Source organism: Saccopteryx leptura, chromosome 2 (assembly GCF_036850995.1).
Source record: "Saccopteryx leptura isolate mSacLep1 chromosome 2, mSacLep1_pri_phased_curated, whole genome shotgun sequence".
Classification (NCBI taxonomy): Eukaryota; Metazoa; Chordata; class Mammalia; order Chiroptera; family Emballonuridae; genus Saccopteryx; species Saccopteryx leptura.
Window position 1 is genome coordinate 344,282,917 of NC_089504.1, and position 21,488 is coordinate 344,304,404.

The 21,488-nt window shown below is 47.5% G+C and overlaps 2 protein-coding genes and 1 pseudogene across 3 annotated transcripts; 1 reads left to right on the forward strand and 2 right to left on the reverse strand.

Moving 5' to 3' along the window:
- Nucleotides 1-546: 546 nt before the first annotated feature.
- On the reverse strand, nt 547-5,569 carry VPS25 (vacuolar protein sorting 25 homolog). Its single transcript, XM_066364098.1, has 6 exons — nt 5,442-5,569; nt 5,083-5,228; nt 4,340-4,393; nt 3,908-3,996; nt 3,061-3,136; nt 547-1,171 (listed from the first exon to the last, which is right to left on the reverse strand). The coding sequence occupies exons 1-6, from the start codon at nt 5,492-5,494 to the stop codon at nt 1,059-1,061; spliced, it is 531 nt and encodes a 176-aa protein (XP_066220195.1). The 5' UTR covers nt 5,495-5,569; the 3' UTR covers nt 547-1,058.
- Nucleotides 5,570-11,877: 6,308 nt separating this feature from the next.
- On the reverse strand, nt 11,878-13,783 carry RAMP2 (receptor activity modifying protein 2). 2 transcript variants are annotated; one of them, XM_066366327.1, is made up of 4 exons: nt 13,426-13,783; nt 12,933-12,998; nt 12,452-12,560; nt 11,878-12,318 (listed from the first exon to the last, which is right to left on the reverse strand). In XM_066366327.1, the coding sequence occupies exons 1-4, from the start codon at nt 13,523-13,525 to the stop codon at nt 12,063-12,065; spliced, it is 531 nt and encodes a 176-aa protein (XP_066222424.1). In that variant the 5' UTR covers nt 13,526-13,783; the 3' UTR covers nt 11,878-12,062. The 2 variants fall into 2 exon arrangements, with proteins under 2 accessions (XP_066222424.1, XP_066222423.1); XM_066366326.1 differs by having other exon boundaries at nt 12,452-12,569; nt 13,426-13,704.
- A 5,358-nt stretch (nt 13,784-19,141) lies between these two features.
- Nucleotides 19,142-20,550, forward strand: LOC136393697 (heterogeneous nuclear ribonucleoprotein K pseudogene; annotated as a pseudogene).
- Nucleotides 20,551-21,488: the final 938 nt, after the last annotated feature.

Here is a 21,488-nt window from a genome sequence, read left to right on the forward strand (position 1 = left end):
GTGCAACCCAGGACAAGCCCCACGCCCCAAATCAAGGACCCAGTAAGACATCCCTTCCACCTTCCTACCTTGACCACACCTTGGCCCTGATTAGAGTGGCTGTTTTTGCTATGTGGGCTCTCCTTCCTCCCCCTTATGTTTGCCAAAGTTTCCAATAAACCAAAGTCCATGTCCAGTTTACCCCTCCCACCCCCTCAGCTCCCCTTGGCCTCAACTACCTCACCCAGACCAGATGGATGGAGGGAAGGTCTTCGGAGTTCAGGACTTTCATGAGGTTGGTGAGGGAAGGGGAAGCCATTAAGTTTCTCCGGTTCAGACACAGAAAGCAGTCTGTCCCCAAGCTGTGTTCCATCAGCACTCCCCCACACAGCCCATCCAGCAGATGTAAAACCGCAGGCTCATTGGAGCCTGCCAGCACTGGAGGACTTTCTCATTTACAAAGGCCATAGGCGTTCTCTCCCATTTCCTTAGCTGGGATTTGCTCAGGGCATAACACTTCACAGCCCTCCCCATGCCCATTTTAGTAGTGACATCAGAGGCAGGCAGTGGGGTTGAGCTTTTTAATATCATAAATCACTGTCTGGCCCCGCCTCTCACTGCCAGGCCCCTTCTTGGGCCTCCTATCTTCATATTGCCTGGAAGGCTGCCTGCAGCCAGGGCTTCCACCATCCCCTAGTAAGGATCCAGCACCAGCCTGAGAGGGGAGGCAACAGCAGCTAAAGGGGTAGGAGAGGGAAGAGACAGAAGCTTGTATAGGCATGTGTGTGTACTTACATATGTGAACACATGTAAAGTGCTGGGTTGCAGACCCTGGCTCAGGGGCAATCTAGGACAGGAGAGAAGGTGGGGCAAGGAGAAGCACATCTTTTCTTTGTGGCACCTCAGCCTCGCCCTATCCCAGGGACAGACACACGGGGTAAGTGGGAAACCCATCCCTGGACTGAAGCCCTTTTGAGTCTGGTGGAGTCACAGATCCAGTCTGTGGGGACACTGGGTCTGTCTCCTTTTGAAAGCCCTGGAAGGGTGAGAGGTAAGGCGTAAAGGGAGACAGGTCTCTGCTAGAAGAACTTGACGCCTCGGCCATCGCTGATGGTGATGATCTCTGCCTTGTGCTCCTGCTGTAGGGCCTGCAGAGCCCGCAGTACAGTTGCCTCATCCAGCCCATGGAACTCTGGACAGGAGACAGGGGCAGTCAGGGACACTCAGCGCCTTGGGGTTCAAAGCCTCTGAGGAGAGCAGTCTAGTGGGAGGCTGAGACCTTACAAGGCCAGGATACACATGTGCCATCTCTACTGCTGCAGCTGCCACCCACCCTTCCAGGGGTGGGCCTGACCAGAAGGTGGTACAGTGGATAGAGCATTGGACTGGGATGTGGAGGACCCAGATTCAAAACCTCAAGGTCACTGGCTCAAGAGCAGGCTCACCAGCTTGAGCGCAGGCTCACCAGCTTGAGCATGGGATCATAGACATGACCCCATAGTCACTGGCTTGAGCCCAAAGGTCGCTGGCTTGGAGCCCAAGGTTGCTGGCTTGAGCCCAAGGTCACTAGCTTGAGCAAGGGGTCACTGGCTCTGCTGGAACCCCCAGACAAGGCACATATGAGAAAGCAATCAATAAACAACTAAACTGCCATAGCTACAAGTTGATGCTTCTCACGTCTCCCTCCCTGTCTGTCTGTCCCTGTCTTTCTTTCTCGCCCCCCCCCCCCCAGAAAAAGAATAAGGAGTGAGCCCTGGCCAGGTAGCTCAGTTGGTTAGAGTGTCATTCTGATACGCCAAGGTTGCGGGTTTGATCCCTCCTCAGGGTATATAACACAAGAATCAACCCATGAATGCATAAATAAATGGAACAACAAATCTATCTCTCTCTCTAAAATCAGTCAATAAATAAAAAAAATTTTTTTTAAACATTAAGTAGAAGAAAGCTTTAGTCAGCATAAAATGAGTATTCATACTTATTTCACCTTTTTTGATTTTGTCTGACTCAACTCCCATGTGCACCCCAATTAGTGTACAACGCACAAAAGTGACACTATTTGCTTACAGGCCACAGAAGAGACCTTGACAATCAAGACTAGGGAGGTCAAGGACAAGGGCCTAGTTGCACATCTGTACCCATCCATCATAAAGACCTGTCCTAAAACAAAGCATAGCCATATGCCAGAAGACTGTTAAGGTCCAGCACAGGTAACTGCCCCTTCCTAGTTAAAAGGAACAAAGGTGGGAGCCCTGGGCTAACTGAGTGTCTAGAGATGTGGCAATCTACTGCAGGGAGATATGAGGCAGGAGGCAAGCCCTAACAAGCTTGTACACCTCATTCCCTGCAAGGGGCCCAGCTCTTGAGTCAGGAAGCTTGCTTTCTGAGGAAGCCTCCACCTTTACCCAGCCCGAGTGGTGGGCTAAGCAAGGCAGAATCACTGAAGTCATAGGTAATGGTGGGAGTAGCAAGCACAGGCCTGCAGAGCCAAGAGTTATAAATGCTGTTGGGGCAGTCGGGACCTAGTAAAAAAAGAACGCACCCCCCCTTTCCGCAGCTAAGATCGGAACTTTTGGTGATCCTGGGGGTCAGAATATGAAGGCAGAAACAAAAGATCTAAGAGAACATTTATACTATGTAAAAATCAAACATTATGCAAATCACTGCCTGGTTAGGAAACAAACTATTTAAAGGGCTGAGGGTGTTGGCCCAATCCCTTTAGCTAATGCCCAGAAATCTTGAGCCCTCTATAAGAATAAAGGGTGAAAAGAAAGCCTGCCTCAGCAAGAAATGAGATTTCAGGCTTAATCTCCTGCCCTGGTTCCTCATTCACCATCTATCTACACCCCTAATTGTTAACTTTTCATGGGTCATAGGTGCCCTTGAAAATCTGATAATATGAACTCTATCCCACAAAATTTGGGGTTTTTTCTGTATATGAAAATAATGGTCATGAGTTAAGAAACCTTGTATTATGTAGTATTTGGAATTCAGAGGCAAAGAAATGTGAAGTCTGAATGTCAATTAAACAAGGACTGGAGAGAGGATTCAAATGACAATATTGGGGGAAGGGAAAGGCATTACCCTCATCCTCTGTGTCTTCCCCATTGGTCAGTTCATACAGGGTGAACACGGAATTGTTCTGGCCACTCCTGGAAACCTATGGACACAGAAAACAGGGATTGAATAAGGACCGGGAATCTCCTGGGAGGTAAACTGGCCAGTTTCACCTCTCTGACCCAGGAATGGTACCCAGTCCCAAACCAGATCTCTTACCTCTGCAGAGAAGTGGCTAAAACCCACAAACCCTACAAGTGCTATATTTATACGTGTATACACATATTCAGAACCACTAAACCACAGGCCTTCACGTGTCTGAGGAGTGACCTCTCATTCTGGTTATTTTCCTGTTCAGGAATGGGTGGTTTATGTGCTTGTTATATTTGGGTTGTTGATGCTTTTTCCCTCTTTTCTCTCTTGGGAATGTTTAGAGCTGGTGGTGGCTGGGAATTTGGGGGACAGACTCTGTCCCCACACCCACACTGGGTCAGAACATTGCATTCATATTGTGGACAGCCCCATAAGGGTGCGGTGGGGGAGGGACCCCATGTTTTGTTTTGTTTTTTTCTTCCTTTCCCCATTTATCTTCTGTGGCCAGAGGCTCCAGCCAACAATAGTACTTGTGGTTCCCAGTACTGCATTCTCCAAACATGGCCTCATGTAGCCTCTGGCCTCCAACAGGCAAAGAAAGGGAACTCTGTGTAGACATGGAAATTGAGTCACTGAAAGCATCTTGCCGGGAAGACCTGCACTTCCTCTTTCTGCCCCTTTCCACTTTGCTCAGTCTTGGTCTGGGAACACCGGGTATCTGCAGAGCACAGATACCATTCTCCTTTGCCATGCATTTGTCATTGCAGCAGAATACTCTCACCCACTGATAGATGAGTTTCCCCCATTCTTCTGGCCTCCGCCACATGATCAGGAAGCTGGACTTGTTCTTATCCAACCATTCGAGGTTCCCTGCAAAACAGATACTTATGAAAGCATCATGCTCTAAGAAGGAACAAAAAAGTAAAAACCAAGATAGAACGGAGTAGAAGAGACTCATCTTTCAGAAGGAGAAATTCAAAATTTGTTTTACTGTTGCTGTCCACAAGGCATTCGTTTTCCTTCTACATTTATCCAGGTGTTAGGGCACAGATGGAGAGATTTTAACTTTGTATACCAGTGGGGGAAAGAATGAGGGATATTGGGCTGTCTACTGTACAGAGACATTTGGACTTCGAGCCAGGGGAGAGAAAAAAGTAAAGACTTGTGTTAACCTGCCCTCAGGAAAACAAGGAATCTGGGGAACTGAACCCACCTTTCTTCCTCAGTTCCTCTAATACAATCTGGATTGATTCCACGGGGAGCTTCCCTGATTTAAGGTTAAAGGCATGCCGTTAACGGAATAAATTGAGGGGGATAAAAATCTGCAGAACCAGTCTCCTGCTGAGAACCACCTGCCCCCTATCTTTTCCTTCCACACACACATATGTGCAATTCCCTAGTGGGATATAAATGGGCATTTCCTGGATATCGGGGGGGGGGGGGGGAAAGAAGATAAAGACAAACTATTGCAATTAAAAGGAAGAACTTGACAAAATGAAAGGTACTGCATTTTCTCATCCTGTCTTCTCTCCTTCCTGCACAGATATTTTAGTTATGAGTCAGGCAGCAAAAACAAATGACCCTTACTTCCTGGGAGAGTAGGTGGAGAAAATTACTAAAGGTAGTACCTCAGTTTGAGCCTCCCAATGACCAGGACTGGAAATTCAAAGTCAAAAGGGCTCTCAGGTTGAAAAGCTTGGGACCTGGCTTCAGGACAGAGGCTCTAAGACCTGAATGACACCTGGATACCCATCACTGCTTAGGACAAGAGGGTTTGGTGCTGCATTTGCGTTTGGGGGTAAAATGGATGCCAGCTCCATATATTTGTTCTTTCCCAAGGCCAGTGTGGATGGGAACCTGACTACTATGGGTGAAGGAGGGTGTGTGAAGTCTGGGCATGTGGCAAAGTGTGTAAGTGCATGTGTGTGGGCTGTGGACGAGCCTGAAGGAGGATACGCTGTAGCTTCACGTTGTTGAAGAGCGGGCTCTCCTGAGCTTCCATCACCGTCATGCTGGACTGTTTGTGCAGGCGGCAGAAGGACAGGACCAGCGAGCACCAGGCGGCCAGCTGCTTCTGCCGAGTGTCCACGTTCGGCTGTAACCTGCCGGGTGAAGGGAGTGGGTTGCAAATTACAGGGAGTGAAAGGGCGAGAGGCAGCACTTGCCCGAGGCGCGTTTGGGGGAGAAAGTGAGGAGCAGAGAGTGGTGGCGACAGGGTCCTTTCTCCCCCTCCCCATGTGAAGGATCAGGGCTGAGCCCGGGTTCCGGGAGAGGGAAGGGAGGCACAGCGGGGCTTCTCGGGGTCTGAGCCTCACGTAAAGAAGGGCGGGAAGCGATACTGCCACGGCCACTCGAAACTCATCGCCATCGTAGTAGTCCAGGAAACCCGGAACCTCCCGGCAAAGGACTTCCGGTCTCTGCTTCGGAACGTCCGGGCAGAAAGTACAGCAGAAAGGTTCCGGACCCTTCTCGTGAGACGGGGAGCAACCTAAAGAAAGGGGTCTATCTTCCTTTCAGCCCGTCCTTTGCCATTATCCTAAAAATCCTTACCGTTTAGAGTAGAAAGGTCCCTGAGAAGTCTTCTGATTCAACCTCAGAGAAAAGCAGTGACTTCCTCCAGCAGCCCAGTTTGTTACTAGAACTGCAATTAAAACCCCGGTCCAGACCCCAGCCTAGGCTTTTGTTCACTATACTAAGCTTCTTTTAATGTTAACATTTGTGTCAGTTGCCATTTAAATTAAACACCTCACAATTCCCCAAATCCCTTCAATTCCTATGTCCTTCTACTCCGTCATTCTTCATGCAGCACCTGTGGTAGAACATTTGTAGCTTTTATCACTGGAAACAGCTCTGCTTTCATGATTCAGAATTTACATCTTTAATCATAGTCATCAATCTCTCACTTCTCCCATGTCTTCACCTTCCTAGCCTCAAGTCTCAGATCCCTTTTGGTCTATCTGACTCCTTACCCAGACTAGACTACTCAATTTTGTCCCCTTGCCTACCTATCTGCTGGCCAGTCCCCAAACCAGGATTGTTGCTTCTTGTCCAACCACACTCCCTTTTTTATCATTCCTTGTTGGGGAGTATTACTAAAAATAAAAATAAATCACCAAAACATGCTAACTGAGCCCCAGATTCCTTGACTACTTGACTAACCTCACTGCTGGGTTCTAAGTGCAGCCCAGTGACCCTTTGTCCTTTACTGATTTCCTGTCACATCCCTGAAGATAACTCTTAAGACTTTTCCACACTCATCAAGCCATTCTACCTGTCCCCCCTCTCTGGGGAATGCTCTTCCCTTCTGTTTTATAAGACTGAGGCCATGTATGTTACCTATCAACCTTTCCCTCTCCATCTGCCATCACAATCAACTTATCTCTCAATAATTCCTCTCCACTTTTATTCCTTCCTTTTGAAATCGAAGGAGGAAGTGTCATTCTTCCTTTACAAAATCAACTCTTTGGTGTATCTTCTTGTCTTTCCTTTCCAGCTTCCTCTAGGACTTCTTTGTGCATCATCTTCCCTCCTTCCTTTCCCCTGCTTCCTCTTCCCTGGTCTACAAAAATATGCAGAGGTCATCCCCACTTGAAAATGTGTAGTGTCCTCTCAAATTCCTGTATGATCTCTAAAATCTCCTTAACCCAAATCTGTCCTTCATTATGCACAGTTTCTGGTTCACAGAAGTGCCCAACAAATATATGTTAAATGAGCAAAATGAACCATATAATTGATAATGTTCTTTCAAAGGGCACCATCTCCTTTGCTTCCATGGCGCTGTTTTATCCTTGTTCTGATACTGTCTGATTATCCCCTTTGTCTCCTTTTTCCCTGTTCTTTTTTTTTTTTCCCCAGAGACAGAGGGAGAGTCAGACAGAGGGATAGACAGGGACAGACAGGAATGGAGAGATGAGAAGCATCAATCATTAGTTTTTCGTTGTGACACCTTAGTTGTTCATTGATTGCTTTCTCATATGTGCCTTGACCATGGGGCTACAGCAGAACGAGTAACCCCTTGCTCCAGCCAGCGACCTTGGGTCCAAGCTGGTGAGCTTTTGCTCAAACCAGATGAGTCGCGCTCAAGCTGGTGACCTGGGGTTCTCGAACCTGGGTCCTTCGCATCCCAGTCCAACACTCTATCCACTGCGCCACCGCCTGGTCAGGCCCCATTTTTTATTTATTTATTTTTAATGTTTACTTCATTGATCTTAAAGAGAAGAAGTGGGGGGTGGGGAGACTGGAATAGATCTGTTCCTTTATGTGCCCTGACCAGGGATCAAACTGGCAACCTCTGCACTTCAGGGTGATGCTCTAATCAACTGAGCTATTCAGCCAGGGCTCCTCATTCTTTAAATATGGGTGCTTCCTAAGAACCTAAGCTCAGATTTCTTCTTTTCAATACAGTTCTTTCTTAGAACTCTCATCCCTTTCATGGCTTTATATAACATTTCTGTGCAGAATACTCCTAAACTTATGTTTTCAGCTCCACCCCTCTTTCCACACCCCCCTCCATTTCTAATTCACTGTGTAAAATAACAGCTTGTTCCATCTTACCTCATATTGCATATCCTTTTCTTCAAGCTACTTCTTCCTCTTAATGGCTCTTCTTTTTATAAGATTTTTATTTATTCATTTTAGAAGAGAGAGACAGAAGGAAGGGAGGAGCAGGAAGCATCAACTCCCATGTGTGCCTTGACTGGGCAAGCCCAGGGTTTTGAACCAGTGACCTCAGTGTTCCAGGTCAATGCTTTATCCACTGCGCCACCACAGGTCAGGCTGGCTCTTTTCTATTATTACTTCCACTACTGTCTGAATAACTCAGGTTCAAGGCCTGAGTCACTTTAATCTCTTCTCTCTGTCACCTGCTTTATACCCAAATCCTGTTGATTCCTTCCCGTTTTTAACTGTTTCTTCTACTTTTTAATTATATTTTATTTCCCTATTCATGGTACATTTGGTCCATGTCCTCCTTTTCTCAACACTGGATTATTACAATAGTTTCCTAATTCATCTCCGTTTCTGCTCTCCCCACTAAGGGAGTGCGCTCCACCTAAGGCCTATTCATGTAGCAATTCCACAATCACTTCCTGTGATCACACCTCTGCTAGATGTGACCCTTCCTTCCTTTGCACACATAGAAAACATTTTGTTTGTATCCCTTGCATAAATATCATCGCACAGTCCATTGTTTTTGTTTATTTGCACATGTCAGCTTCCCTACTAGTTGAAAACCATTGAGAGCAGAAACCAAGTCTTATCTAACTTATCTTTCCAACACAGTATACTATACACAGTGTCTTATACCAGCATGTCTTTGATGTATATTAGTAAAATGCATGAAGGCAAATATGGGCCAAGAAAACCATAGATATATCCTTGGAGAAGACATGCATTCATGGAAACAGCTAAGATTTATCTCAGGGGAAAACTCAAAATGTCCTAGGGAATAGGTGTGTCTCCAGAAGGACTGATATGTCTGAGAGAAGTGTGTCTCAGAGAATGACTATATACATTTCAGGAAGCATACAAGTATATATTTACAAAATAGATAGGCATATAGCCTGACCCGGTGGTGGCGCAGTGGCTAGAGCGACCCAAGGTTTCCGGCTTGAGCATGGGCTCATCTGGCTTGAGGACAGGCTTGCCAGCTTGAGAATGGAATCATAAACATGACCCCAAGGTTGCTGGCTTGAGCCCAAAGTCACTGGCTCAGCTGGAACCCCCCAGTCAAGGCACATATGAGAAAGCAATCAATGAACAACTAAAGTGATGCAACTATGAGTTGATGCTTCTCTTCTCCCCCCCCCCCCTCACTTAAAAAATAGGTAGGCATATCTAGGAAATGGATACACATATATTCAGAGAAGCAGATATTTCAACAAGAAAAAAAAAGAAAGTTCTTGAAAAGACTTTAGGTGACACAGGGAGTAAACAGGTGTTTTATGGAGAACAGTTATTCTCTAGATCAGTGGTCCCCAACCTTTTTTGGGCCACGGACCGGTTTAATGTCAGAAAATATTTTCACGGACCGGCCTTTAGGGTGGGACAGATAAATGTATCGCGTGACTGAGACAAGCATCAAGAGTGAGTCTTAGGCCCTGGCCGGTTGGCTCAGTGGTAGAGCGTCAGCCTGGCGTGCGGGGGACCATGGTTTGATTCCCGGCCAGGGCACATAGGAGAAGCGCCCATTTGCTTCTCCACCTCCCTCCCCCCTTCCTCTCTGTCTCTCTCTTCCCCTCCCGCAGCTGAGGCTCCATTGGAGCAAAGATGGCCCGGGTGCTGGGGATGGCTCCTTGGCCTCTGCCCCAGGTGCTAGAGTGGCTCTGGTCGCAGCAGAGCGACACCCCGGAGGGGGAGGGGCAGAGCATCGCCCCCTGGTGGGCAGAGCGTCACCCCTGGTGGGCGTGCCGGGTGGATCCCGGTTGGGTGCATGCGGGAGTCTGTCTGACTGTCTCTCCCCGTTTCCAGCTTCAGAAAAATACAAAAAAAAAAAAAAAAAAAAGAAGAGTGAGTCTTAGACGGATGTAACAGAGGGAATCTGGTCATTTTTTAAAAATAAAACATCGTTCAGACTTAAATATAAATGAAACAGAAATAATGTAAGTTATTTATTCTTTCTCTAGATAGTTCTGATGACCTGGCAGGTTTGTCCCAAGGAGAACTGGAGGTAAAGGTTCCATATGAGAACTGAGCCTCATTGTTTAGGGTAGTGGTCCCCAACCCCCATTTGGTACCGGTCTGCAGAGAAAGAATAAATAACTTACATTATTTCCGTTTCATTTATATTTAAGTCTGAACGATGTTTTATTTTTAAAAAATGACCAGATTCCCTCTGTTACATCCGTCTAAGACTCACTCTTGATGCGTGTCTCAGTCACGTGATACATTTATCCGTCCCACCCTAAAGGCCGACCGGCGTCTGTGAAAATATTTTGACATTAAACCGGTCCGTGGCCCCAAAAAGGTTGGGGACCATTGGTCGAGGGGACCTACAAGAGTGTCTGCATTCCAAAATTGTGAGTCAGAGACTAGTATATTACCAGAAAGTGATGTGGATGGAAAAAGACTGCTGTAACAAACACAAATGCCACCTGGGCAGGTGATAGGGGGATAGTCATGCCCTAGGCATATACATTTTTAGTAAAAGGTTTATCTTTGCCTTAAACAAACCTTGTCCATTGTTTCTGTGCATCTATGTTAGCACACTTTTGAAAATGCCTTTTTTCTAGCCCCTCCTTCTAAGATGTAACCACACTCAAGAGAGCACATATCTTAACTATCTCGTCATCCAGTCCCCACCTTGCTTTCTCCCACCTTCACGTGATCTTCCTAACGTTCCCTCCTTAATTTCAGATGCATAAAAGAAACTCCAAAACTGTCATTCTTCAGAGCATTTGAGAGCTTACTATTGGCATACGCCATCAGTTTTAACCCAAATAATTTCTTTTTAGAATTCTCTATGGGTTTGGACATTTATGTTGACAGTGGGAAAGTGTCTTTAAATTTTTTATTTATTGATTGACTTTTAGAGAGGAAGAGAGAGAGAAACATCAATTTGTTGTTCTACTTATTTATTCATTTATTGTTTGACTCTTGTATGTGCCCTGACCAAGGGATCAAACCAGCAACCCTGGCATATCAGGACGATGCTCTAACCAACTGAGCTACTGCGCCAGGGCTGGGGACGTGTCATAAGGGAGCATAAGTGTGACTAGGAAGCTGATAGAAGGATCCAGTTAAGAATTAGTGTTTGCGCCTGAGCATTGGCCTGGGATGCTGAGGACCCAGTTTTGAAACCCCGAGGTTGCTGGCTTGAGCGTGGGATCATAGACATGACCCCATGGTCACTGGTTTGAGCCTAAAGGTCGCTGACTTGAAACCGAAGGTTGCTGGCTTGAGCAAGGGATCACTCATTCTGCTCTAGCCCCCCCCCCCCAGGCATATATGAGAAAGCAATCAATGAACAACCAAGGTGCCACAACGAAGAATTGATGCTTCTCATCTCTCTTCCTTCTTGTCTGTCTGTCTCTGTCTCTCTCTTGCTAAAAAATAAATAAATAAATAAATAAAATTTTGTGTTTGCTATAGAGATGACAGGTCTCTGACCTCAGGATCCAATCTCCTGCTTTGGGCTTCTTTCACCACACACCCATCTCTGGTATTGTTTTAGTGGACACTAGGGGGCAGTGTGCAGCCAGGATGTAGGCCACACCCCTGGGGTCCAAGACAAAGTAGCATGAGGGCCAGGGACCTGGAGGGGAGAGTCCTGTGGTGAACCTAGCAGAGGAAACCCCCACCACCTTTGCCCTCTTTCGGAGGTCCTTAGGGGTGGGCTCCGGTTGGTCAGATCAGGGTTCCTATTCCCAGTCTTTAAGAGTGAACTGAGGCATAAATGAGGGGAAAATTCAGGGCTCCTGTGTGGTCCCCTTTCCTTCTTGCATCAGTCACAGCAGAGTCCTCCCCTTGCCCCTGCCCCCACACCTCCCCAGCAGCTGTCCAGACCGGAAGGGAGTCTCTTCCTGCATGCTTCCTGGAGCTGAGTTTGGATAGGGGCAGGAAAGGCCCCGCCTTGGGAAGAAGGAGTGTATGAGTGTGGCCTTCAGGTGGGGGGGGGGGGGAGATGTAGGGGGCAGGTAAGTGAACAAAACAGTGGGGCTATACAGATTCTTCCAGCTCTGCTGCCCAGAGCTGAGGACCTGTGGGAATGGCAGACTCTGGGAAGGACACAGGCCCCACTGGGATGGGGAGGAGGACAGTATACAAAAGAAGTCTTTTATTTTGAAGATTACAGAATTTGTGCCATGACCCCACCCAGCTCCATTTCCACCAATTTAAGGCTCTGCAGTGGGGTGAGAGTGAGAGAAGGAGGTAGGGAAACAGGCACTGGAGGTGGCAGGGGAAAGGATTAAGGTGGCTGCTGGGAAAGTCAGGCCACCTTAGGCCTGGGCTTCACTGTCTTTACTCCTCCACACCACAAGGGTGACCAGGAATGGAATGAGGCATATGGGGGCTATGATCAGGGCCAGGAGCACATCCTCTGGAGGGTCTGAGAGGGTGGGCTGCACCAGGGAGCAGTTGGCAAAGTGGGTCTGGTGAGTCTCAAAGATGATCTGTTCCGCCAAGGGATTAGGAAAGCCCAGGCCAAAATGGTCTGCATTCTGTTCCAAGCAATATTGCAGGTCGCTATAAGGTCTGGGGGCAGGAGAGAACTAGAGTGAGGGAGGAGTTGGACCCACAGAGAGGAGAGCCCAACATTCATTCAGGGCCCACCCACTAGAAGCAGGCTACATCCCTGGCCCAAACCGCCCTCCAGCACTGCCCCTACCTGCTAATTATGGTCCAGTCGCACCAGTCTTCTCGGATAGAGTCCATTAAATCCTTATAGTCCCGCCAGCACAACTGGACAATTGTCTCATAGTTCTCCACCATGGTCCCTGTGGGTACTAATGCTGCACATTGACCACACCCTGCCCCTCCCTCCAAGTCCTCTGGTCCAGGTATTTCCAGCCAAGAGCCATTGTCCATGACTTTAAACATAGGAACTACCTGGACAGCCTCAGAGAGGTTCCCAAGCAAGACATTTCTGGCTGAGGAGAGAGTCCCAGCTCAGGAAAATTTTAATGCCTTCCATGTGCGCAACACTTTCCAGACTGACAAGTTTCCAAATACACTTTCTTCCGGGGTCTTCTAACCCATCTGTGAAGTGAGCTAGCTTAGAGGACTGCCCTATGGGAAATGAACCCTTCCCTAGTGACTTGCTTCTCCTCCTGCCCTAGGCCATCTTCCCACTGCTGCTGACTACTCACCTTCTGGCTCCAAGCTGCCTGGGGTGGTAAGAAGCTGAGCCACGGACTGTTGGGGCTTCAGGATAGCTATGGGCAGAAATGGGAGGAGGTGGAAGAGCTAGGATCTGGGCAGTGAAGTCTGGAGGGTGGATGTGAGTTGGAGGCTGAGATCCTTCTCAGAAGAGAAGGAGGAATAATTCATCCAAGGGGTGCCTCAGTGCCCAAGAGAGTGGGCATAGTAACAGCTCCCTCCCGTCACATTCAGTCCCCAAACTTCCTCCTTCCTCGCCAGCCCCAGATCTCCTAAGACCTGTCCGCGGGCTCCCCGCCCCAGCTTCCCCCAAGTGGGAAGCAGCTGGCGCGGCATCCTTACCGAGGTGGGGCCAGGGACTGTCCGAAGGACAGCGCTGTCCTCATCCACAGCCCAGGGCCCGTTTCGGCCTCTGCTGTCCAGCCCCACTTCCCTCCAGGGCCTCCCGCGCTTCCCACCCGAGTCCCCGGCCGCTGCGCTCACCGCCCAGCAGGAGGAGGAGGTAGAGCGCTGTGTGTCGCCCCGCGCGGGTTGCGGGGATCCGCGGGCCGCCCGCCGCACTCTCTGCCCGGAGTGAGGCCATCGCGTGGCGAGCTGGCGAGGAGGGGCCGCAGGGCTGCGCCGGACCCGGGCGGGGGCGCCTATATCCCCGGCCCCAGCTGCAGGAAGCCGCGCCGCTTCCTCGCAGGGGCTGGGACAGCGGCGGCCACGTGGGGGGCGGGGGCGAGGCCCGGGGCCGGCGGGCTGGACCGGGTGTAGCAGCCCCACCCGGTCCAGGCGCCCGCCACTCCTCCACTTCGCGGGCAACGGCCCACCCTTTCTTCCCGCTCACACTACGGGGTTGGACGGCTCCCCCTTGTAACCCCAGAACCGGGATCCATTTCCTGGTCTCGGTTGCCGGGATCTCCAGGACTTGCAAGGATCTCCAGGACTTACTGGGATTTCCCTCCGGGACTTGGAGAAGAGGGAGGGGTCTGGGAGCTCAGAGGGCTTCTCCACGCGTCAGTATCTAAGGCAGGGGGTTAGGGCTGTCCTGGGCTGTAGGGAAAAGAAGGCCTGGAGCTGGGTTCAGAGTTCCCAATTTCCCTGGGAAACACCCACTGATGTCAGGCCACCTGCCAAAACCCGGGTGGAGATGAGAGCCACCCTTCCAGAGGGCCTGAGGATAGAGACAGAGGGAAAACCAAAGTCCCAATACCTTCTTTCTCAGGTGTCTCCTGGGGCCTAGACCCACAAACAGGATTGGGGAGAGGGGCAAAAGGAAGATGCCTGCACTCCCAGATAGAAGCTGGCCACAACTCTTTAGGGCCAAGGTTGCGAGAAGGGAAGGGTTTCAATTCTAAACTTTAGAACCTACAATATGTGATGTCATTCATGAAATGGGTATATTATTATCCCCATTTTACAGTGAAATAAGTGAAAGCTGAGGAGAAAGAGCCCAGAACTTGGAGTTCAGAAGCTCTGAGTCCTGATTCCACCTTTTCACTCCTCTGGAATGACTTCAGTTACCTTCACAAATTCTTAGTGTTCTCCCATGTAAAACAGAGACATTGCCCTCTTCACTAAACTGTTGTAAGGATGACGTATATGAAAGGGAATGGAATTGCACTCACACAGTAGATGCTAGTTTCCTTTCTTCCTTTCCTAAGGACTTGCCTAAGGTCACACTGCTGGCAAGTAGCATGTGATCCTGGGCCCCCAGGAGCCCTGACTTCTGCCACTTCACAGCTGTCTTTATGTCCTAAACCAGAGCTTCATTAGCTTGAAGCAGTGGAGGAGCCCAGAAGCTGGCTTGACTATGACATTCAACTCCAGACACAGCTGTCAGCACCGAACTTTCCTAAATTACTCCCAGACACTGACACTTGAACTCAGCTGCTGTTGTTATCCAAGTTGGATATCCATGGTGGATCCCTGTCTACCTTGAATTATGTCTCATGATCTCTCTTCAACATCTTCATCTCAGGGTCTTGGGCTCTTGAGTAATGGCCACTGATAATCTGTAGTCTCCTCCATAGCTAGGGTTAAGAGGTTGCTTTAGAAAGACACCCAGAGGGAGAAGAGAGGTGGCCTATTTGGCATAAACCCCAAAGCCCTCCTGCGGAGGGTCCTCTGCAATGTGCAGAAAAGAACCTGGCAGTTCTGACCCACTTCAGGTCAGGGAAAAAATCAATTCCTTCTCTTCCACCTGTGATTTCCCTTTTTCAGGAAGACAACATGGGCAAGAGGGAAATTCTGGGTGCTAAGATGGAAGGAGGAAGCAAGGAGGGACAGAAAGCAAAACCAGCCATTTCCACTGGGTTGCGGTCAGCAGCACCTGAACCCACTGTAGGTTAGGACTAGGGTTGGGGTCAAGATTAAAGTCGACAAAAGCAAATATTGAATATTAAATAAGGCAGCATGAATAAAAACAAGCAAACATTGGTTAGGATTCTGAAGGCAGGTTCTGCCTCTGTCTTGCTGTGCAACCTTGGGCAAGCCATTTTATGTCCTCGGGGCGCCACATTTTCATATACTAAATGACCTTAGACTCAGGAGGGAATACACAGGTGACTTGGTAGAAAGTGTGATTTTTAGCCTAGAGTTGGGGTTAAGCTTGCATCAGGAATGGAGCCCTCCAAAGGTGAGCTTGTTGTAGGCATTCCTGACCAGGGAAGTCCAAGCCCGCCCTTGGCAGAGGCTGGAAAATTTCTCTCCTGATTTTCCTCTTCACTTTTCTTCTTAGCAGTTAAGTGTTTGGATGTTTTCTATCCTGGTAACTAGGGATCAGTTATGGAGGTCCTTTGGGGCTAAACCGGGACTGGAGACCTCACCTTCCTCTTCCAAGTTGCCATAGGAGATAGTCCCATGTTCTGCAGCAAAGAGACAGAGAGGGGCTTTGCTAGGGACAGGTTATTTCATGGTAAGTCCCATTTTCCACTCCTGGGAGCCTTTTAAAGCCCACTTCGGCTTTCAAATGTATCGTTTTTGCTATAAAAATAGCTTTAATTGCAAGGAATACATAAGTATATACTTGTTACAAAATATATTTTGTCTTTCAAATCGTTTAAATAACCTGGAAGTGAGCCAAAATATGAAAAGAAGATTCAAACTTGTTCCCTTTAAGGGGGATGCTGCCATGACTGCCTCGCACAAGCACAACCAAAGGCAATGATGATACTGAATTCCAAAGAGCGAGGGCGGTTATGAAGGCTTTGAGGCCCGTAGGTTGAAGAGCTTGATTTTGGAAAGCCTCAGGGGGTAGCAGGAGACAGGAAAGCCATGAAATTGAAGGACACTTCAAAGGACAGGACGGAGCTGTGGGGTCATCAGCATCTTGAAACATTTGTTGATGTGATTTGGTGCAGGATGTGCTGAGTAGGTCTGTAGTCACATAGGGTCAGACTTAATCAGGGTATAGACGGGGTCTCCCTGGTGTTGAGGTAATACTGGAGAAACATAGCACACTGAAGCCAGAGTTTCCAATTCTGTCTGCAGCTCAATCTCTGTTACAAAATATTTAAACACAGAAAACTTTATAGCCCCATTCTTTTATCAATCACTTCCCCACATATTTTGGACTTAAAAAAAAGTATGCATAGGATTTAATATTCATACTGTTCAATGATTTCTTTTTTTATGTAATAACATATCTTCAATATCTTTCCTTGATACCATATGTAGATGTGCCACTTTCCTTATAACTGTCACATAGTATTATTTTTATTCTTGCTTTCCCTATATCCAGTGGAGTCTGGTCTTTAAGTTCCCTATATACTTCCTTATTAATCTGTCCCTACCCCACCTCCACCCCTACTGCTTGGGAAGAGAAGACTATGGTTCTGGTCCAACTGAACATTGACCTGAGATTTCTGGCCTCAACCTAGATTGAGTTCTCCTAAGTAGGGATCCTACTGTCACGTAAATTTCCCTTCTTATTATAGGTTAGGGGCCTTCCTGCCTGGACTAGGGGGAGAGATGACTTGGTCCTTAGGAGAAGTGCCATTCCTGATCCCCAGCCTTCCCCAGAACACACATCTAGAACAACATAACGGGAAGTGTAAAACCCTGGGGGTCTCCTGCACAACAAAATGACAGGTGGAACATCTTGAAATTAGCATCTATACAGTGTAGAGACATTAACACATGCTGACCTCTTCCCCAACTGTCTGCAAAATAAAGAGAAGAGCACAAGAGAAGATGTGGGGGAGAGAAAGAGAGTCAGGGAAGCCAGAAGTTCTGGCTGAGTGAGGCTGATCTTCCCAAGCTGGGGAGAGGAGACAGACATCTTCGGAGGGCAAGGAGGCAGCAAGAAAAACCAGGAGGGCTGCAGTCAGGGAGCCAGCTGGCTGAAAACGGGCAACCAGAAGGATGGGGACAGACACAATTACTCCATCTCTCCCCAGCCTCCTCATCTTCATAATGACAGCACACTCGGTATGAGGAGGATGACCACCTCTCAGAGGGGAAAATGGTCATCAGAGGAAACTCAGGCTCTTGCATTGGTAAAAAGCATGGAAAATGGTTAAGTTATATTCCTCATCAACTGCTGAGGACTTAATAGTAGCTACCATTTATTGAACACTTACTACATGCTGTACAGTGTTCTCTGACACACGCGCTGACTGCTTTGCACAAATTTCTATGGTGTATGATATTACACCATAATATCAGAATTATTTCATCTGTGGGTGAAATGAGAAAACAGGAGTGGTTTGCCCAAGGTCCCAGAGGTAGTAATTGAAAGAGTCAGGATCTGAACCTAGAACTGCTTAATGCTAAGCTGCATGTCTTAATTATTATGATTTATCACTTCCTTCTCACTCCAAATCAGAATATTAATTCCTTATTGGGTGCTGAAAAGAAGGGAAAAGGATAGAGTTTCTTCCAAGACCAGACTGACTCCTTCAAAATAAGATTCTGCACACAACTTGCTCCCCCTCCTTCCCTGACCCCGGCCAGACCATGCCATCACATGGTGGAGGCTGTTTTTCTGAAAAGAAGCCAGACTAGATTTACAAGAACAACGTTCAGACAGTGTGACTGGAGAGGACCATGGCCAAATGACCACAGCACACGCCCAATAGTGCTGAGAACACTGTTGGTCCCTTAGCACTGAAGGCTGACTCATGGTTGCGTCAGGACCGACCGAGTTCAGATGCCAGGATTGCTTTCACCCTTCCTCCATTCCCGGGCGGTCCTGTGAACCCATCCCCAGGAACGTTCCTGCCTCCTCCCAGCACATCCAGGCTGAACGGTGTACAACATGGGGATGCCCTGAGGATGCCAGGCAGTATGCTCAATGTCCCACACAAAAGGTTTCATTTCAAACTCACAACTCTAGCCTGACCTGTGGTGGGGGAGTGGATAGAGCATTGACCCGGAACGCTGATGTCGCTGGTTTGAAACCCTGGGCTTGCCAGGTCAAGGCACATGACAAACAAGCAATGAACAACTAAAATGAAGCAACTATGAGTTGATACTTCTTGCCCCTCTCCCCATAAAACAACTAAATAAAATAGAAAAAAAACCACAAAACCCTCACAACTCTGTTAAATAGTAACTCACTTGAGGAACTAAGGCTCTGAACAGTTAGGTAACTTGTTCAAGGTCAGGCAACTACTATTGATACACAGGTCTCCTTGATGCCGAAGCCTGGCACTTCACCTCTTCTCCACGATACCTGACGGCAGTCCACCTGCTAGCCAGCTGGCTAGACAGAGCCAAATAAGAAGGGATGAGGCTGAGCGGCCAGAAGGGCAACCAGACAGGGTTCCTCATGGCACAGAGGACCTTCCCCACTCAGTACAACCCCTCTTCTGGCCATGACTACTTCACCTACACTGTATCATTTCACATCCTTTCCTCTAAGACTTTTCTTTTTTTTTTATTTTTTTTATTCATTTTAGAAAGGAGAGAGAGAGAGAGAGAAGGGGGGAGGAGCAGGAAGCATCAACTCCCATATGTGCCTTGACCAGGCAAGCCCAGGGCTTCGAACCGGCGACTTCAGCATTTCCAGGTCGATGCTTTATCCACTGCACCACCACAGGTCAGGCCCTTTCCTCTAAGACTTTAATACATTAGATCAGCGACTTTCAACTAGTGTGCCACAAAAAAACTTTAAAACATGCAGGGGCCCAGCACTCGTTCCATGTCTAGCTGTCACTGGTTGAAGCGGGGTGGTGGCATAGGGATTGGTGTGTTCATATAATCCAAAGAAATGGAACCTGAACAGCCAGGGGAAAACTTTCTCAACATCAAGACAAGTGGTGAATTTGGTAAATGCCCTGCAAAAGATATGGAAGAAAAACAAGATCTAGGAACACTGGTGAGATGGTTGAATTACGCATAATGCTGCAGAGCAAGACTGCTGGAAAAGGAGGCAAGAATATTAAGGCTCTGCACGCAGACTATTGTGCCAGTGTTTCAGTCCCAGACAGCAGTGGCTCCAAGCGCATATTGAGTATCAGTGTTGATACTGAAACAATTGGAGAAATTCTGAAGAAAATTATCCCTACCTTGGAAGAGGGCCTGCAGTTGCCATCACCCACCACAACCAGCCAGCTCCCGCTTGAATCAGATGCTGTGGAATGCTTAAATTACCAACACTATAAACGAAGTGACTTTGCAAATTGAGACTGTTGATCCATCAGAGTCTGACAGGAGGAATTATTAGGGTCAAAGTTCCTAAAATCAAAGACCTTTGAGAGGACACTCAGACAACAATCAAGCTTTTCAGGAATGCTGTCCCCATTCCACAGAGTCGTTCTCATGGGAGGAAAACCTGATAGAGTCATAGAGCGCATAAGATCATCATTGATCTTATAGCAGAACCCCCCCATTCAAAGGACATGCCCAACCTTATGATCCCAATTTTTACAATAAAACCGATGATTATAGTGGCTTTACAATGATGTTTGATGAGCGCTGTGGATGTCCCATGAGATTTCCCATGCGGGAAAGAGGTGTTTTGACAGAATGCCTCCTGATCAAGGTGGGCATCTGAAGCCTACATCTAGAAGAGATTATGATAATATGGGACCTTGGCGAGGACCTCCTTCCCCTCCTCCTGGCCAAGGTGGCCGAGCTGACGGCAGTGCCAAATCTTCCTCTTCCTCCACTACCACCACCTAGAGGAGGAGATCTAATGGCCTATGAAGGAAGAGGAAGACCTGGAGACCATTGCGATGGCATGCTTGGTTCCAGTGCCGAAGAAACTTGGGATTCTGCAATAGATACATGGAACCCTTCAGAATGGCAAGTGGCTTATGAACCATAGGGTGGCTCGGGATGTGATTATTCTTCTGCAAGGGGTTGTGGTTGATCTTAGTGGTGATCTCATATGGTGATCTTAGTGGACCTATTATTGCTACACAAGTAACTATTTCCAAAGAGGTGGCTGTACCCATTGTTGGCAAAAATAGTCAGAAGATTAAACAAATTAATCATGCGGCAGGAGCTTCGATCAAAATTGATGAGCCTTTAGAAGGATGCAAAGATTGGATCGATACCATTACAGAAACACAGGATCAGATACAGAATGCATAGTATTTGCTGCAGAACAGTGTGAAGCAGTATTCTGGAAAGTTTTTCTAAGGCTAGTGAAGGACTGAAGGAGTCCTGCATCTTTCTTTTCTTTTTAATCTGCTTCTGTTTGAAAACCCAGCATTCCCTTACTTCAGAGGTGTTCTGCATTTGACGTATAGTGAAATCTTTGCTGTACACCAGATATAATGTTTTAGTTCCTTACAAATGGGATGGGGGAGGGTGTGCAAAAACTAACAATGAAACTTAACAGCAGCAGAGTGAGTGAATTTTCATTTTTGCTCGTTGGTGGTTAAAAAGGAAGGTTCTCCCAATGTAATTATTGTGAACACTTCGCTTTGTGGTTATTGTAATATTCTGGGAGGGGGTGTGGGGCAGGCAGAAAAAGTAACAATAGTTCATATGTCCCTGCATCTATTCAGAGCAGTGTGCAGAATGTAATGCTCTTTTGTAAGAAATATTCTATGATTTAAAAAATAAATTTAGTGACCCTAAAAAAAAAATTTTTTTTTTGCCATTTTTTTTTAAATTTTAATGGTAAAAAAATTTTTTTAAAGATTTTTTTTTGTGTGTATGAGTCTTTTTCCTTTATTCCTGCTCGCAACCTGCGAGTGAGAAAATACACACGGGGGGGGGGGGACACTTTCCATTCAGGACTTTCAAGGCCACTGACTTTTTCCGTTTTTTTCCTAGAATCAAAGTCCCTCACCAGACTTATTCGCCTCTGTTCCCCATCTCCTTCTCCTGCACAAACTGGCTTCTCCTTCAGCATTCCGCCAGTTTGGCTGGCTCCTTTCCGCCATGTGGCCTCTCTGCCCTGCTACAACATGAGGTCCTCCTCTCAGCTTAGAAGAATGTGGTCTCATCTCCCCCAAGAATTTTTAAAACACAAAATATCCAACTATTTAGTCATGGAACTGACCTCTTTTCCCTTAGATTGTCAAATTAAAAACAACAGCCAACACAACAATAGCTATCTGGTGTGAATGCCCTGTCTTGAACCATAAATGTATATAGGTCAT

Excerpts from the sequence above, each read along its gene's own strand:
- VPS25 (XM_066364098.1), bottom strand. The coding sequence starts at position 5,494 with ATGGCGATGAGTTTCGAGTGGCCGTGGCAGTATCGCTTCCCGCCCTTC. Across the intron at positions 5,229-5,441 it reads CGCTTCCCGCCCTTCTTTAC|GTTACAGCCGAACGTGGACA; the intron begins GTGAGGCTCAGA and ends TTCACCCGGCAG. Across the intron at positions 3,997-4,339 it reads AGAGGAACTGAGGAAGAAAG|GGAACCTCGAATGGTTGGAT; the intron begins GTGGGTTCAGTT and ends TCTGTTTTGCAG.
- RAMP2 (XM_066366326.1), bottom strand. The coding sequence starts at position 13,525 with ATGGCCTCACTCCGGGCAGAGAGTGCGGCGGGCGGCCCGCGGATCCCC. Across the intron at positions 12,570-12,932 it reads AGGCAGCTTGGAGCCAGAAG|TACCCACAGGGACCATGGTG; the intron begins GTGAGTAGTCAG and ends GTGCAGCATTAG. Across the intron at positions 12,319-12,451 it reads GACTGGACCATAATTAGCAG|ACCTTATAGCGACCTGCAAT; the intron begins GTAGGGGCAGTG and ends TCCTGCCCCCAG.